Source organism: Cydia strobilella, chromosome 19 (assembly GCF_947568885.1).
Source record: "Cydia strobilella chromosome 19, ilCydStro3.1, whole genome shotgun sequence".
Lineage (NCBI taxonomy): Eukaryota > Metazoa > Arthropoda > Insecta > Lepidoptera > Tortricidae > Cydia > Cydia strobilella.
The window spans coordinates 10310356-10329288 of NC_086059.1; the positions used below are offsets into that span (position 1 = coordinate 10310356).

Consider the following 18933-nt stretch of genomic DNA (forward strand, 5'->3'; position numbering starts at 1 on the left):
TTTTATTAGTTGTCACATAACTCGGGAAGTTATTACCTATATATTCGTACTTCCTGATTTTTTCGGCGATGCAGTTTAAATATATTTTTTAAATTATATGAATGGCAATTTTGTACAGCCAGTCCGTAACTTATATCGCTAGGTGAAAATCAAAACTCAGTAATTACCACCACAAATTCAGAGCCATAGTGAACCGTAATAGTAACAAAACAAGGTTGATTATTGTTTAATTATTTTTATGTCGAGTATTTGAAGAGTGCAAACCTCAATCTTTAGATTAGTATTTAATTTAAATCCAGTAACTGTAATGCCATACGATAAATAAATAAATATTTTTATGCATTTATCGAGTTTTGGTTGTCACCTGTCGATGTACGCTGCGGACAGGCTGTACAAAAATGCTCTTCTTAAAATTGAACTTCAATTGATTGCATTGCAAACTAAAAAAACATTGAACATTGTCGAGAAGCATTTTAGTGCGTTTTTAGCGCAGAAAAAAGATCTTTTTACCTTCTTAAAAGACTTCGTCTACACCTTTCGCTGGCGGATATTATGCAAAATATATCATGACGCCCACATTATTAAATGTAATCACACCAACAAAAATATACAAACACATATAGGTATTATCAAAAACGCAGGTCACTATGATTTGTAGTTTAAGAGAAATGTAAACGGGTCAGTTTGTAAGTAAATTTCCCAAGTAGACCCAAGATCATTGCTTTTGAATGTAGTTAACAGTTGATCCCACAAAGCCTAACGCGGATTACATAGAATAGTTAGAATACAATGATTGCATAAGGCCGCTTTCACTTTTGCAGACAACTATTACGTTCAGCTAAGTGTAACTTCAGACACCGCACTGCGAATTAAGCACGGTCGGTTCTTTGATTACATGAAACTGAAATGTTTTGAATGTCACATAATTGATATAAAAATATATTAAGTAATGAAAGTCTTACAGCTGTATTCAATTTATCCATGTAACATCGAAGTAGTTTCGTAACGATTTAATAGAGACAATGTAAGTACACACAAAGATAGATATAACTCCGTAATAGATGGATACAGTCTAAGGAAAAAACGTGCCTCGAAAATCAAGAAAATTTGATTCTCGTTCAGAGGGCGCTACTAGCTTTGGCCTACTGTCGTATAGATGGCGTTGACGGTTTCGCTTGTTATTTAACAATTTTAACGCATATCAGTGAAAGAACATGGGTCAAAATCGTAAAAATAATTAATGCAAATAAAAAAAATCATTTATCCATATTTAAATACATTTTATCGTATTTTATAAATCTTCATTTTTAGTTTTAGGGTGTGTCGATAGATGGCAGTGAATTTACAGGGGTTACAAAATTTACTATGACAGTACCGCTCTATCTTATTATATCCTCTTTGGTACACATCATTGCGGATTAGGCTTGTTTCGTCTGGTTTTGTATAGTGAGCCGTTTCCTAGGTCGTCGGTTGCCTCATTCGTCTTTACCCCTTTCATCTCAGACTTCTCTATAAATATAGGTATTCTAATTGTAAAAGAAAAAAAAATGTTGATGACGTGTAGCTAAATTACAGCCTAGATTTAAATAAAAGTTGATATAATATTATATTGGATAAAATAAATAGTTTTATTGTGGTGGTGGTTGACCCAAACCAAAACAAGAAAGGGCACAATCCGAAAACCAACCCACTGCAACAAACTGCAATCGCAGTTTGGCGAGGAATATAATTATAAGAAAATTGTTGTGATGTACATTGAGTTAAATAAAAAATAAAAAAAGCATACCATAATAGGAACTTATTTAAATTTTACTCTAGCGAATACGTTCCACTGATTGCGCAAATGGCAGTCAAACTAATTATTGTAGAGTTTTTTAAATGACAACAGATTCTTGGTCAGGATTCCGTTTGTCACAATTTAGGAACCCCTACAATTGTACCAAATCGTAAAAAAAAAACATTTATTTCAGACATACATGGTCCATATTTTGTTAGTTGTTAAATAAAACTTATAACTACGGTTAACTTAAAAATAAACTTAAATAACTATCTTAGGTGCTAAAGATAAAGCAACGCAAATGTATGAAATTAAATTTAAAAAAATGAGGCATAATGTGATATAATTTTGACATTCATATAAAGATGGAGATGTAATAACTTATTAGAATAATAACAAAATAGAGTGCGCATGCTCATTAAATCAGTTTCTAAATTATAATATATAGCTTACCTTTCAGTATTTATTTCTAAATTATGTAGGTACTTGAGATGGGTCTGTTTTTTTACCATAGACTATGAGTATTGATAATTTGTAAATTGTGTGGAAAACCATTTATCTAATAAACAAATAACTTCTTACGCATGAATATCAATTTTGTTTATTTATTGAATGCATATAAATGTTTAAATATGTACCGCATGCAAGCGAACTAAACCACGTCAAGGCTTAACTGCCTCTGTAATATAATGGATCGGATGTATTTTGGTATAACATATCACTTATTTATATGTTGTATTAGGCAGATTGCCATTCTTGAATGAGAGGGACGCCGTTTAGGTAAGAGGATCCAATCCCCAAAAAACAGTCAATAGAGTTTGAACTTTCTGTCAAAACGATAAGGCATTGATTTAAATGGCAAATTTTAGAGGATGGATCATTTTCCCTAAATCGTCCGGTTTAGGTCTAGCAACTCCTAAAATGATTAAAAAAAAAACTTTACAGTACATATGGTGCTACTTTCTTGCACTAGTGCGTAAAGTGCACTTTTTGTGCATATGTCGAAAGTTTAAAGGGCCATATGTACTGTAAAACTTTGTACGGTACACGTGCGAATAGGTAATTCGCAACTCGAGTCGATTTATAACACTCCCTGTCGTGTTTTAATTTATCGCCACTCGTTTCGAATTTCCTCTTTTCCGCACTTGTATCGTAAATAACTATTAAAAAACTATACATGAAATACAGGCTAAAGTTATGGTGAAATACAAATGAGGACAATAAAAAAAACTACTTATAAGTTTGACAAGATCGACGCATAAAAACGTTATTGCTCATAATTGACCGTTGCGTGGGCCCGACCAGATAACGTGCGGACAACTACGGTGAGCAGATTACTTGATCATCTCTTCCTTTCGAATAAGTTAATGTTACAGAGAGAGGTAATATGCCGTAATCACGCCAGTGTCTATTGCATTTTGTAGGAAAATTCCCAAAGTTTTCATTCGGTAAGAGCATTTTATAGGGTTGCATACTTTTTTGTGTTTTTATTACTTTTATTACGAGAATTACAGGAACCTTGAAGCTCTGCAAAGCTTTTGCCATCTTACCCTAATAATGATTTCTGTCCTATGGTTTTAGTAGAAACAGTGTATAAGTAATTATTTTTCTTTGGGACATAAAAATTTTCAGGTTAATACAATTTAAAAAAAATACTTCATGAAACGAGCATAGAGCATTCCTGAAGTTTTTAAAGCCACTAAGGGTGTCAACTCTGCGTTTCGTTTTTCTAATTACTTGGCTAAGTCACTAATATTTCTCAATCCTTCTTCTAGAAGTCCCTAAGGTCATTCAATCGGATTGCAGCAAGTTTCTCTGTTGTTTCAGTTGTCTAATAGATATCGAAGGTCATTGGATAACAGAAAGTTTTTAGGGTTCCGGTTCATAGGCTCTACGAACCTACAAGGAAGCTGAAATTTCGTATAAATATATAGATTCAACATAGTCCATGAGCGGGGTGTTGTACTTTGTGGGACGCATAAAGAATGAGATTATTATCATTATTTGATAAACTAATCGTACCAACAGTGACAAAATAAATATTACCAAAAATAATATCTTAGGTTCCAGAGTTGAAACCGATTTAAACGTTAACAACGGTTTAGCTACCGGATCTGTTTACCCGGTAAGAAAGTAAACTGCTACGGAACCGTACACTGAGCATAACCTGACGTGCTCTTGACCGAGTTAATCTCTTGTTTTTACCGTAATTGTTGATAGCCGTGATGGGCATCGAAAGCGAAAGCTTATATAGTGTAGTTAAAAGGGCTTATATAGTTAAATAAAACAACCAATGAATATTTTATCAATGCAGAAAGCGACCAAATCAACTGAGTTTTGGTGTAAGTCACTTTGTCAAAAATAAAAGTTGATCGCTTTCTACGGAACTACGGTCTGTTGATAGCCCTTTCACTCAAATTATGGCTATTAGATAATCTGGCACTGGATCAACAACATGATACATACATCTAATTATGTGAAATCGATCGCTGTTTTGTCGTGATCTAAGTAATAACTAATACTCCCACGATCATAACACGACGATCGACGATTTGCGTAGCACAATATTTTTTCAAAAATTATGTATCTACAATGAATAATATCACGCGTTTCTTTGCAAGTAAATCTGTTTTAAATAAAGTTGACGTTAAAAGTCGTATTTATTTAGTTATTTATATTTTATTGTACAAAATCAAACGCACCGTACAAAAGGTGAACTTGATGCCACAAAGCATTCTCTTCCTTTTAGCAATCAACCAAGTCAGCCAATTTATAAGTACTTTTTTAATATTGAGAAATATTAAAAAATAAAGCGAAACGAGTCTAATTGTAATACCAAAATGAAATAGATTTTTTTCCGTAATTGAAAAAACCCTGACCTAACACAATCTATGTGTGAAAGTAGTCTTGGCTACTTAGATTCGTTTAACGTTTTTATAATGGTCTTAGCTTTCTTTGCATACAATCAAAAACATCTATTATAGTTGGTCAACCCAAATTGTCAGTAAATAGGAACAAAAAAAAACGGCAAAAAAATCATGTTTGTTATATGCCCCAGAGCCCCACTTAAATATTTATTTTATTTTGTTTTTAGTATTTGTTATTATAGCGGCAACAGAAATACATCATCTCTGAAAATTTCAACTATCTAGCTATCACGGTTCATGAGATACAGCCTGGTGACAGACGGACAGCGGAGTCTTAGTAATAGGGTCCCGTTTTTACCCTTTGGGTACGGACTATACTCATCCTATTCTTTTGGGTGCTAGTACTAGTGTAAGATAAAGATAGTATGATTATCTCTGTCTGTGTTTGAAATGGGACATTCCTTTGACAAACTATATTACCTTCACTTTTTTTTCAAAACTAATTGATTTGTTATAGTAAAATAAAAACAAACAAACTTCGTGAAATAATGTCTATAGATACATTGTCAGAGAAAATTTTACTAAACCGTATTTAAAATAAGATCGATTCTTAGAGCGTTTTCACATTGTCCAATCCGATATCGGACAATGTGAAATGTGAATGTGTTGTTCCGCGTAGTCAGGCCACGCACACTACAACAAGCATTATGCCTACACATACGCACACAAACAAATATTATCGGTCCGACAGCCTGACGCGGGGCTCCGACATGGCTGAATTTATCGGAAGCGCCTTTCCGATATCGGATGTCAGAAGGCGCCTATGACAAAAACAGCTGCAGGAGAGTGCTACTGGCATTAGGTCCGCCTTTTTTGCGTTATTTATCGTTTTTTATTAGTAATAATGATTTATTAAATATCTTAAGTTTTACTTCCTTTCGTCGTCTTATATCAGATCGACAATGTGAAAACGCTCTTACAGTCCTCGTTCGGCTGTATTTTATTTAGTCTCATATTAATCTGTCTTTGTCGTTTTTATAAACCATTTTGAAAAAGGAGATTATTAATTTGTTACGTGGTAATTTATTTTCCCAATATTAAGTATTTTATTTATGTGAAAGCGAATAGTCGTAATCAATATGTATGTCGCAGCTTTTAGTGAATTTCTATCTTTAGCCTCATTTTGGGAGTTGGTGCGTAAATATTAAACTGCGTATACTATGGGACCAACCCCGAAAATTGGAAGAAATTCGCGGTTTCTGGGTTAGTACTAGTACCTACCACCGTAAAACTAATCTAGTATGACCTACGTATTCACCTCGTAAAGTATTGCTAAACGTTGAAAAGCACCCTGTCCATGAAAATTATTTTCTTTTTAGCTAGATCTATCTAAATGGTTGGTAATAAACAAGCAAGCTGTTTCATTTTCCTGCATAATGGCGAGAAGGGAAACATGTTGTTTTCTATGAGAAGGTTTGAAGTAATTTCAAGAAAACAAACTTTCCGAAGTGGGAATTTTCATGTAAGCGTTAATAGTGTTTCACATAGTACAAGATATAATTTTCTAAAAACTCTAAAATATCATACAAATCAAAGATTTCACTGTCTGTAATTTGTTATTTATGGTTCGGATCAAGCTGAGCTCATTTTCTTACTTTCCTAGTTTCGGCTCATTAGTTGCGATATTTCTTCGTTTCCGACATAGCGGTTCCGCCGTGTAACCACCGTGATTTGGATAAGACAGTTCCCTGCCTACTACGTTATACACCTTGTGTCGTTTGTGATAAGGCACATATTTCACTGACCTGGGTGACGTATCCGACAGCGGCGACCGTCGGTTTTACTACGTTATCCACCTTGGGTAGTGTATAAATAAACAGTCGTGTGCTTTACCGGACGCGGTTGAAGAGATAGTTCAGATGCGGTATCCGTTAGGTACAAACTTTTATTAAGTATCCTCCTAAGGCCCAAGGTACTACCTATAGGTAGTACCTCTTCAGTTCGATGAAATTTAAACCTATTCAATTAGAACAGAGTCGCTTTTCGTTCAATTTTCCAACAGGGTAAAATCAACTCTATTTCCTACACTGTTTTAAATTTCAGTGGCAAATTTTGGATTTTTCATTTGTATGGTTGGGCCTTAGGAGGGTATGTTGTTGGCCATGGGACCTCAAAACTGTCAAGAGACAGTGGCACAATTAAAAAAGTACTGCGTAATGACGTCATCAGAATGCTTGCCGTCGCGTTACGAAAAGCCAATATTACTCCCAAACTGTGCATTGCACATACACATTCGCCTCTGATCTATGCGCCTATATGCTAAGGGATAGTACAATTGCACTGACTTGCGTGAGACCGAGTCGGTAGCTGGTGACGTCGAGGTCCTGTGCTAGCAGCATATCGTCTACGACTTGACGACCCGAAAGGGGTGATGATGGGGGTGCTTCTTCTGACTCGCTTTATGATGCGGCGAGCAGTCGGTACCTGTGATAGACCTTATGTCGTGTATTATAAGGCACATATTGCACTGACCTGAGTTAGCCCGAGTCGGCAGCTGGTGACGTCGAGGTCCAGAGCTAGCAGCATATCGTCTACGACTTGACGATCCGAAAGGGGTGATGATGGCGGTGCTTCTTCTGACTCGCTTTCTGATGTGGTGAGCAGTCGGTACCTGTGATAGACCTTATGTCGTGTATTATAAGGCACATATTGCACTGACCTGAGTTAGCCCGAGTCGGTAGCTGGTGACGTCGAGGTCCAGAGCTAGCAGCATATCGTCTACGACTTGACGATCCGAAAGGGGTGATGATGGGGGTGCTTCTTCTGACTCGCTTTCTGATGTGGCGAGCAGGCGGTACCTGGGGTAATGGTTTATATCAAAGGGTAATTTTGTGTTTTTGTCATGTAAGTAAAAACAAATAACTGTTATATTATACTTCGTAGGTACAGAAGCATTATTACACTATACGATTTACCTTAATGCCCTCCTATTAGTAGAAGTTAAAACGTTAGAAGAAAATTTCAACACATGGTTAAAATTAAGTGGAAAATGGGACTAAAAACTCAACTTGACGTAGTCAAATATTGGACATTTCGCCCTCATATTGCGTGTTATAATCAAAACGATATATTTCAGAAGCATTTACACAAGCTTTTTTTCTACTTAAACAATAAGTTTACTCAATCAAGAAAAACTAAACAAAACGATGTTTTTCCCTTAGTAATATACATTTTTTGCTAAACACTGCGTATTTTACCGCAAGACAGTCGAGTAAAGGTATCTGGTTTAACCAGTTTTTGAGGCGATGTGAAACAAACCAAAAAGAAAGAAAAAACGATTGAATGCAAGGGTTCAAAGTCTCCGGTCATACCAAGGACGGGATGTTTGCGAGTTTGCATTGGCAATTTCATGTCGAATTTATTACCTCAAACATTGAGATTATATCGTATTTATGTATTATAACAGAATGTTTTTTATATCCTCAGTCAACATAAAGTAATCACTAAAGTAAATGATAACATTGAAATAATAGTTTGTAAAAGTGCAAAATTGACTCTATATAACCTTCCAATAAGGATTACGAATGGTCATGGTCAAAGTTACATAAAATCTCACGTACCTCCTAGCGAACTCTGGAAGCGGCATGTGTTCCGGGAAGCCCTGCTTGTAGAGGCGCGCCGCCTCCAGCAGCTGGAACCCACGGAACTGCGGGCAACAGGGACCATTAGATATTATTGAACCATGCACGTCCTATGTATTATAACCTATAGGGAACTTTCCCAAGTGAAAACTTATTTTGTGAAGTGTTTCAGTAGTTTTCTATAATTCTGACAAAACGTTCTGCAACTATTGCATCTGTTCTGCTGTTCTTCTTTAATACGGCGATCGCTTTAGGCGAACGATCCCTAATCGCTATTTGCGAATTAATCTGGTTTCCTCGATATGTTTCCTTTCATCGAGAGAATCATAATTATACAACGATAATCTATTAGTATCTGTTGATTATCTCAGGTATTGTGCATTGGGGCGAAGTGTGCATTATCTTTACCTCATTAAAGTAAAGTTAAAATAAAAGCCATACACCTGCAATCACAGGAACGCCGTGTTGTAGGTCGACAAGGTATTAAGAAAAAAACATAACATACTTGCGATCGCAGCAAGGGCACATAGATATTAATCTCTTTTAAATTGGTCATACAGTTGAACACATCATACCAACCCGTGCCGTCTACCACGCTGCCCGGTACCAAAGACCTATATAACTCCGTATAAGATGAATACAGTCTAAGGAAGAACCTGCCTCGGAAATCAAGAAAATTTGATTCTCGCACAGATGGCGCTACAACAAATAGCAACCTTTGGCCTATTCTCGGCTAGATGGCGTTAACGGTATCGTTTGTTATTTAACAATTTTAACACATCAGTGAAAGAACATGGGTCAAAATCATATAAAAATAATAAATACAAATAAAAAACTCATTTATCCATTTTTTTTATATTTTCATTTTAGTTTTAATCGTGTGTCGATAGATGGCAGTAAATTTACTGTGACTACAAAATTTACTATGACAGTATCCCTCTATACTATATATTCTCTTTGCCGGTACAAAATCGACAAGATCGAGCTACAAGGCATTAAGAGGCCGGTGTTGATTTTAGAGCAAAAATGTAAAATTGATAGATTTAGTCGTTGAAATTATACACGTTTTGTTACGTAATATCTAAATAACAAGTATTGGTTTCTATTAGCACGTCTTCTCATCTTACCTTTTAATAATGAGGTCGCGAGCGTGCGTCGCCGGTAATATATGAAGAGAATGGGCAGTTTTTAAAAATTCATCAAAAAATTATGGTGGTAAACTATACCAAATTGATGTATAAGAATAGTTTCAGCAAATGTTGTAGATTGTTTAAGTATCAAAATTACGTTGAAATTAAGTCGCTTTTCAGAGAAATTGTCACTTGTTTTAAAGTAATTTCTGGAAAAAATTTAATTCGTTTAACTTTCATTCCCTCGAATTCTAAGTTATATAACAAAAATGTAATCTGATAAAGGTCAAGTACAGAATATGTGTAATACAAATTTACCATTTTTAGCAGTCCAAACTTTACGAAATTTACAAATAAGAGCGACAAAATCAGTGCTTTACGCGCGTTTACCTAAACGTCCATCAGAAAAAAAATCATTACTAATTTAGTGAGTCTGTTTTCAAAAAAAAATTCAGATAAAAGGCAAAATAAGAAGACGTGCTAATAGAAACCAGTACTTGTTATTTCAATTAGGTAACAAAAGGTGTACAATTTCACCGACTAAATCTATCAATTTGTTTTGCGACTAAAATCGACACCGGCCGGTGTCTTAAGAAATAAAACCATACACCTGCGACACTGCAGTAGCACATTAACATCATCGAATTGGTCATCCTTTTACGCGGTTAGTAGGCACCACACGAACTGAATGTATACGCCACTTAAGCCGCATCGATGCAATGTGATGTGACTTGACAAGAAAACTTGCGATCGTAGGATGAACATTGACATTGTCGGTTTATATAGTAATGCGATTGTGTGGTGAGAAAACAGCATACAAACTGCACGTCACTACCAACTACCACTACAGCCACGCAATGTGTCCGTTACAAACTTGACATGACAATGCAAAGAGAACAAGGAATAAAGAAAAAAGCCAAATACCTGCGATCATAGCAACGGAACATTAACATCACCGCTCTGGTCATTCAACTGCGCGATAAAAAGGCAGGACACAAATAGCAGGCCGGCCACTCCGCGGCGATGCAACGTGTCAATAATGCCGCCCACTACGAACTTGAGACGGGGAACAACAATTAAGAGCGAGTCGTATACCTGCGATCGCAGTAATAAACTACACACATGACGACGCAACATGTCTATGAAACTGTCCACTACTAACTTGACAAGACAGGGCTAAGAGAAATGAAGAAAAAAAAGCCCTATACCTGCGATTGCAGTAGCGACACATTGACATCGCAGCATCGCATTGATCGCAGTAGGCATCATCGCTCTGGTCATTCGGTTGAATGGTAAGACGGCAGCCCACGAACTGCACACCGCCAGCGCCGCAGCGACTAAACGTTTCCAGATTACCGTTCGCTACAAACTTAACAAGACAAGAGCTACAAAGAATTAAGAAAAAAGCCATATACCTGCGATCGCAGCAGTGGCACATTGACATCATCGTTCTGGTCATTCGGTTGACCGGTAAAAAGGCAGCCCACGAACTGCACACCGCCAGCGCCGCAGCGACTAAACGTTTCCAGATTACCGTTCGCTACAAACTTGATAAGGCAGAGTTACAAAGAATTAAGAAAAAAAGCCATATACCCGCGATCGCAGCAGTGGCACATTCACATCATCGTTCTGGTCATTCGGTTGAGCGGTGAGCAGGCAGCCCACGAGCTGCACACCGCCATCGCCGCAGCGACTAAACGTTTCCAGATTACCGTTCGCTACAAACTTGATAAGGCAGAATTAAGAAAAAAGCCATATACCTGCGATCGCAGCAGTGGCACATTGACATCATCGTTCTGGTCATTCGGTTGACCGGTAAGAAGGCAGCCCACGAACTGCACACCGCCAGCGCCGCAGCGACGACACGTTTCCAGATTACCGTTCGCTACAAACTTGATAAAACAGAGCTACAAATAATTAGGAAAAAAGCCATATACCTGCGATCGCAGCAGTGGCACATTGACATCATCGTTCTGGTCATTCGGTTGAGCGGTGAGCAGGCAGCACACGAATTGCACGCCGCCAGCGCCGCAGCGACGCAATGTGTCCACAATGCCGTCTGCTACGAACTTGGCTTGTAACGCTGTTGAGCGCCGTTTCATGCCCGCTGTTCCTGTGTAAATAAATAGTATGGTAAGTATTGTTTCGTTTTAGACGACCAGTATAGGTATAAGTATCCATGAATGAATTGAAAACACAAATTGTATTCATTCCAATCAAAGGTTGATGTGATCCAACGTACACTCCACATCCACTGTAACCGTTCATTAATATCTTAGTCATCAGAAAAAATTGTTACTGGATTTAAAAATTGAAATATCAGAAGCGCTTCAGAAATATGAGAACAATTATTTGACAGACACACAACTACCAAATACACCTTATAGAGCAATTAAACACAATATACAGCACACAGAGGAAAATCTCACACCACCAACCAAAGGTTTTATGTGGCTATAATAGGATAGAGCGGTACTGTCATAGTAAATTTTGTAGCCACAGTAAATTCACTGCCTTCTATCGACACACGATTAAAAATAAAAATATAAAAAAAAAGTATTTATATATAGATAAATGATTTTTTTTATTTGCAATGTTTGCATTAATTATTTTTATATTATTTTGACCCACGTTCTATCACTGATATGCGTTAAAATTGTTAAATAACAAACGAAACCGTCAACGCCATCTATACGAGAGTAGGCCAAAGGTAGTGTCGCCATCTGCTCGAGAATCATTTATTTATTTATTTTTGAGGCACGTTTTTTCCTTAGACTATATATCCATCTATTAAGGAGCTATATCTATCTTTGGTAACATTTAGGGTCAGTTGCTCCAAACCGTCATCGTTTTATCTTTCGCTAAATTTTATTGTATGGAAAGTTTCATAGTTCTCTGTTGCGTGACGTCGATCAGTCTGTTAATTGTGGTCGGTGCAACTGGCCCTCAGTGTCAAGAGTCTCCGTAAATGGAGTAAATGATGATAGTAGCGTCACTAGCGTCAGTGTTACCTGCGGTGAGCGTGCGGCGGATGGAGGAGGCGCGGCGCAGCGTGGCGGTGTCTCCGGCGGTCGCGCCCCACGCGCATGCGCCTGCGCCCGCGCCCGCGCCCGCGCCCGCGCCGCACGAGCCACGGGCCCACCGAGACAGCCCACCGATCTCCGAGCTGCAACCAAAAAGGCACGCTCGGCACTATTCCACAGATTACATAATAATACAGTCAGCTGCAGAGAAAAGGTACAAACTTCTACGCAGGGGTGGTAATACGTATAGATTCCTCACAGTGGTGTCACAGTATAAGGAAGGTGTCTTTTTAGACCTAGTAGTCCAACTTATAATCCTCGTTCTAAATTCAAAATCTCGAACGCATATGCTCGCCGACGACGGTCCGCCCGGGCGCGCCCCGCCGCAAACATATGCGCCAACCTGCGCAAATCTATCGACAAGTCACTTATTTTTACACGAGATCCGCTCATTTTTATTTGTTCGAAGTTGGACTACTCGGTAGAAATCGGTGTACACAGGTAATGTCAAGAATTATGTTGTGCCTCTTTAACGCATGACAGGTTCTTTTTCTCACTTAGTAGTCTATCTATTCTATTTGGATCTAAAATAATGTAAAATAACCATGTGACTCTAACATTCGTCAATGAACTATAAACTGATTATACTAGATTTATATTGACCGGGATATAGACCGTGATTACCTTTTGTATTATTTGTGAGCTCCCGATATTTCGACGCATGATGCATGTAACTGCATCATGTAACACAAAAGCAAATGATACAAAAGGTAATCACGGTCTATATCCCGGTCAATATAAATCTAGTGAAACTAACCGTGAATCATTCAAAACTATAAACTGATTATCTTCAGTTATCAGCTAGACTATAACAACATCGTTAATATGAGTAGATAAAACTTACGTTTGGCTTTCCTGCAATAAAGTAAGCGCTTTCTTTGTCACTGGGCTCTCCCTGCTCGCTTTCACCCAGCCAGTGACGTCATACAGGACTGGATTGGTTCCCTAGAAAATAGACACGGTTAAAGCTCTACGCATTTCGCCCTGACTAGACAGGATTATATTAAATATACTGGATAAGATGTACTGAATAGGGGTGATACATATTCAATTTTATTACGGGCTAGCCACTATCACGAGTAATGATATTACTTTAAAGAAATTATATTACTAGTGATAGTGTAGTGATTGGACTGAAGGAATGACGGCAAGTAATAAAATTAGTTTAAATATCTTTTTTTATATTGAAGCGATGACAATGTAATAGCACTGTATTGATTTGCACTATTGACAGTGTACCTAATGATGAGAATGATGGAATGACGAATTACAAAAATAATGACGGAAGATAATGAAGTTATTAAGTATAATAGAATCTATTAAAAAGTAGTTACCTGGAGGTGTTGCAAAACAAACTGACGTGCGTGCGGCGCCTTCTTGATTAGATATTGAGTTTGGTTCGGTGGCCCGTAGTGCGTCATCACTCGCTCTAAGAACGTGTCATCGGATGAGCCGGGATACATAGATTCTTCGTCCAAAAGCCTGAGAAAAAAATACATATTATTGTTAAGTGACTGTTAACTCGTACCTATTGCGGGCACAGAATGTATTTATCAGTATCAGAAATATCAGAATTTAACTAAAGCCGATTAAAATATTGTACGAGTAAAGGTCCTAGATGGCGCAAAATAAATAAAAGCTAAGTTTTACGTCATGAATTTAAATGCGGAAGAATATACTGTCTTGGATGAGACTTGAACTCTCGATCACTAGTCCAATGACCTGCCATCCGAGCTACCAAGGCCTCACACAAGACAGCAAACATTTCCACAGCATTACACTTCTTAAACTTTTTTAATCTAAGCATAATAGCATCGTTGTAGACGTTACTACTTGGTACAAAATTAATTTTTACGTCATGATTAATCAGATCAGAAGAGTCTTCTTCCACACAAGTGCACAATGCCGCAGTTCACTTCAGGACTAACGTCACGTTTGCGATCGTTCCGGCAGAAAATGTCGCTCTGCTACTTCACATTCATTGGAGATGCTGGTGACAGCCTCTCTAACATAAAATTCCCAATCATCCTTTCTAATGACACAACGATGATCATAAAATAAGATTATACGTCCAATAATGAAGCAAAGAAATGTTTAACAAACCATAAGAGACCACGTCGATCGCACTCGCGCAGGTCGGCTTGCGAGCTGCGAACGATGGAGTTCTGCGGAGACTTGTCGAGCAGCTCCACCATGGGTCCCGGGTTCACTGTCTCTGACAGCCAATCTGCAAATAAAATCAAATCAGTTTTATGAGGAAATCTTAAGCATATCGAACTAGTCTCATACAATTTCAATACATTTTTTACAAGATTTTAACCTGCCCCGTTAATGTGGGTCAACTCTTGGAAGCTAATTTTGAACCGTTATTACATATTCCCGATAAAAAAAAAGTCATTTACTGTCGCAAAAAAACAGATAACTTCAAAAAACAGCAATGGTCAAAGAAAAATAACGCACAATAAGCACAATAAGGTCTACGTACAAAAAAGGGTTGTTGACTGTACCTATTTTAATAATAGTAATAAAATATTTAATTCAATTCAATAGCAATAAAAGTAAACTGTAGTAACTATTTCCGATTGAAATGAAATTTTGCATACATATGTAAATCGGATGACAGTGCAATATTATGATGACATGGTGGCCTAGCGGTAAGAGCGTGCGACTTGCAATCCGGAGGTCGCGTGTTCAAACCCCGGCTCGTACCAATGAGTTTTTCGAACTTATGTACGAAATATCATTTGATATTTACCAGTCGCTTTTCGGCGAAGGAAAACATCGTGAGGAAACCGGACTAATCCCAATAAGGGCTAGTTAGTTTCCCCTCTGGGTTGGAACGTCAAATGGCAATCGCTTTCGTAAAAATCTAGTGCCGACGCCGATTCCTGAGATTAGTTGCCAAGCGGACCCGAAGCTCCCATGAGCCGTGGCAAAATGCCAGGAAAACGGGAGAAAGATGATTATATGTAAATCGGATGACAATGCAATATTATGATGACATGGAGCTGATTTGATGATGGAGATAGGTGGGCATGGGAACTCTATGATAAAACATCGCAAATTAATTGTATTTGGGGCTGTTAGAATTGTCTAGATAAGTATTAGTTGACTGTTGAAAGAAAAGTACAGTCAGCAATGAAAACATGTATCAAAAATGAAATTTTGACAAACAATACTTTTCGTCTGGCGTTAATGATTGTAACCATGGCTACGTGCCCAGAAAATGTGTAAGATTTACCTTCTTCAGCCCCGTCGTCTAGCGTGATGCCTTCTTGTGCGTAGCGCTCTCGTGGCGCCACCAGCATGGCATCGTGGAAGACTGCTTGCAAACGTTCCTGCAGGTGAAACAGTTGGTAAACTTTAAATAATAATTATTTTCCCATTGGACCATTGCTTAATTTGACAAAATATCACGATAAAAAAAAAGAAGGTACACGGTTATATCCCACCGTGTAGCTTTCAATTGAAATCCATTTGAAAGCGGTGTTATTAACTAAAAACCGGACAAGTTCGAGTCGGTCTCGCACACCGAGGGTTCTGTACAAATTTAACTTATTTTATATTTTACAAATTTATAGTTTTAATATTTTTTCCTGTACTTGTAGTGTAAGACGATATTACTTGCCAAATTTCATAGTTCTAGGTCAATGGAAAGTACCCTATAAATTTTGATTCCCTTGAGAGAGTCGAAATATACGTATTTTTGCGGCATAAACGACCGTATCTTTTTTTACGTCAAGGTACTGTAGACCTGATATGGTTTTAATTTCAACTCGAATACCTTTACGCGTTCCCGAGATAAAGGGTCTTCACAGACAGCGCACCGACGGACAATAAAGTGATCCTATAAGCTATTGCACGTCTTACAATAAAATTGGCCAGCCGCGTTGAATGCGTAGGAGGGCTTTGGTTTCTCTTTTCGTAACTGGCGTTTTACGTCTAAGGTTGTGAGGCGGTTCTCTTCAAATTCACTAGTATAGTATAACCGTAGTACATACCTGTAGGTAATTGGAGAGCAGTTTGGAGAGTGAGGCACCGCTCTGGTGCCCCGAAGACATGGGGTTATCAGCGCCTGGTGCGTCCAAGAGTAACAGAGATGCTGACGTCCGCGCTGAAGTTGAGATGCTCCTGGAAATACATCATTTATTACAGCCACTCCACACTAGCGTCTTTTGAGCGTCGGCATGTTGTCACCGCTATGGAAAATGGCGTTGCTGCGCAGTTGCGCCAACGTTGCTCGCAGCAGTCATAGAGTTGACTAGACGCTGACACTCGAATAGTCATTGCTATGAAAATGGCGTTGCTGCGCTGTTGCGCCAACGTTGCTCGCAGCAGTCATAGAGTTGACTAGACGCTGACACTCGAATAGTCATTGATATGAAAATGGCGTTGCTGCGCTGTTGCGCCAACGTTGCTCGCAGCAGTCATAGAGTTGACTAGACGCTGACACTCGAATAGTCATTGATATGAAAATGGCGTTGCTGCGCTGTTGCGCCAACGTTGCTCGCAGCAGTCATAGAGTAGACTAGACGCCGACACTCAAAATACGCTAAGCTATTTACAGCGCACATGCACTACGAGCAGTTCTTGAATGGCGTGCTAGCGCCGAATTTCCCAGATCTAATCATAACTTTAAAAGCAAATCATTTGTATGTCTGATTTTATGTATAAAAAATCCTGTTTTAACGTCTATTAAAAATTTAGGTATATCTATACCATCCAATCCATAAAATACATCGATTGACACTTCATAAGACAGTAACGTGACGAAATATGTATAAGTATGTACATACATGTTGTTAAAACAGCTAAAATCGTGACCCCGTAGTCTGGTGAAAGTGAAAAGACTGCGAATCATGATTATCAATATCCTTAATAGTCTTATTAGTCTTTCTGGCCTTTCACTTCAATTATAGTTTTCATATTGGTTTCAAGTTGAAGTTGAAGTAGTAAACAGTAATAGTGCATTGACAACAGGAATTTACGAACGAGTGTGAATTGAAGCCCGAAGCCGAGGGCGAGGGCTTAATTAACACGAGTTCATAATTCCTGTATCGCCCGTGGCACACGCAGTATGTTTCATCACGCTTGTGAGGAAAAAAAGGGAAATAAATAAGAACATCTTCCTGATTTCGGACTTACATTAAAGCCCTAGGTCGAAATTTAGAATTTACGGACCGCATCGCCTAGAAAGTGTGATGAAATAATACATTACAGCCCTTGCTCGAAATTTAGGATTTACGGACAGTATCGCCTTTGTGTAATAACACCTTAAACGAGCAAGTGTGATGAAAAATTATTTAGTCGTTCAAAGAAGTAGATAATTCAGAATTATTAATATACCTGTTGACCAGAGCAGCGATGATGTTGAAGGTCTCATTGTACAGGCCGGTGACGAAAGCGTCGAGGGCTTCAGTGCCTGAAATCTCTCTCTCAGCGGATGGCGAAGGAGTCCTGCAAATAATAAGATTGTAAGACAATTAAAAAACTCTAACATTTGTTCGATAGGGTGAATATCGTTCGGGATAACCGGTGTCTTTTCTTGGGAAAAGTGAACGATTTGGGAAAGGGCCATATTTGACAGCTATGCTAAGCTACCTGAGGTTGTTGTTGGGCTGCGGGGACGGGGACTGGCCGCCGGCGCCGGCGACGAGCGCGGCGCGGGTGAGCTCGTCGGGCGCCACGCCGAGCACGCGCGCCGCGAGCCCCGCGTTGCCGAACTGGTACTTCATGCCGGACCCGGAGTTCGCTGGAATATGACCACTTTACTATATGTCTTACAATGAGGGCTACCGCGTTTCATTTCGCCGCTAGGGGCGCTAGTGTAGATGGAGGTTTTTCAAAATGTCATATGCACAGAAGTTTGGGAGGTTTCAAGCTTTTTTATCGGGAATTTTCACTCCTTATTCAAAATTGTAGTAATTATTGGTCCATCTTTGATTAATCTGGTAATCTTTGATTAATGTGGTAAACAATAGATATAGCTCAATAAATGTTAGTGGTTTAAAAAAAGTGCCAACTAAAATATATGCAAAATTAAACATGTTGAAAAAATTACACATTTAGACGTTAAAATGCCTTTGTGTAGATTAGAACGTATTGATTTTATAAAAATAAGCATAGAAAAATTTTGATCTACAGTGGCGCCAACTGGTGAGCACAAAAACGGTAGCCCTCATTCTAACAATACTACGGTTTCATAATCTGAGGGTGAGCACACACAATAAAAACCTGAGAACTTTTAAAGGTTTAATGGGCTTCATCACTTTCACTTTATAAATTCTACGTACAACTTCTGTTCGTTATGGCACAAGTTTCTTGACCAGACCGTCATTGAAAAAAAAAACTATGCTAAGTGTAACAGTTCCGCCAAAAACGCCCGTAAGGTAACAGTCGCCCCGCGTGCAAAAAAGGGCTAAACGTTATTACTGG

General features: G+C 38.3%; 1 protein-coding gene across 1 annotated transcript in view; it reads right to left on the bottom strand.

Moving 5' to 3' along the window:
- Positions 1–18933, bottom strand: part of LOC134750252 (unconventional myosin-XVIIIa) — a 260728-nt gene that overhangs the window by 138715 nt on the left and 103080 nt on the right. The window contains exons 11-21 of the mRNA XM_063685406.1: positions 18100–18250; positions 17845–17955; positions 16500–16629; positions 15740–15836; positions 14602–14725; positions 13833–13980; positions 13343–13443; positions 12427–12581; positions 11353–11528; positions 8265–8350; positions 7364–7502 (exon numbers count right to left, since the gene is read on the bottom strand). Coding sequence (XP_063541476.1) covers positions 7364–7502; positions 8265–8350; positions 11353–11528; positions 12427–12581; positions 13343–13443; positions 13833–13980; positions 14602–14725; positions 15740–15836; positions 16500–16629; positions 17845–17955; positions 18100–18250 — 1418 coding nt within the window. The remainder of the gene's footprint in view (positions 1–7363; positions 7503–8264; positions 8351–11352; positions 11529–12426; positions 12582–13342; positions 13444–13832; positions 13981–14601; positions 14726–15739; positions 15837–16499; positions 16630–17844; positions 17956–18099; positions 18251–18933) is intronic.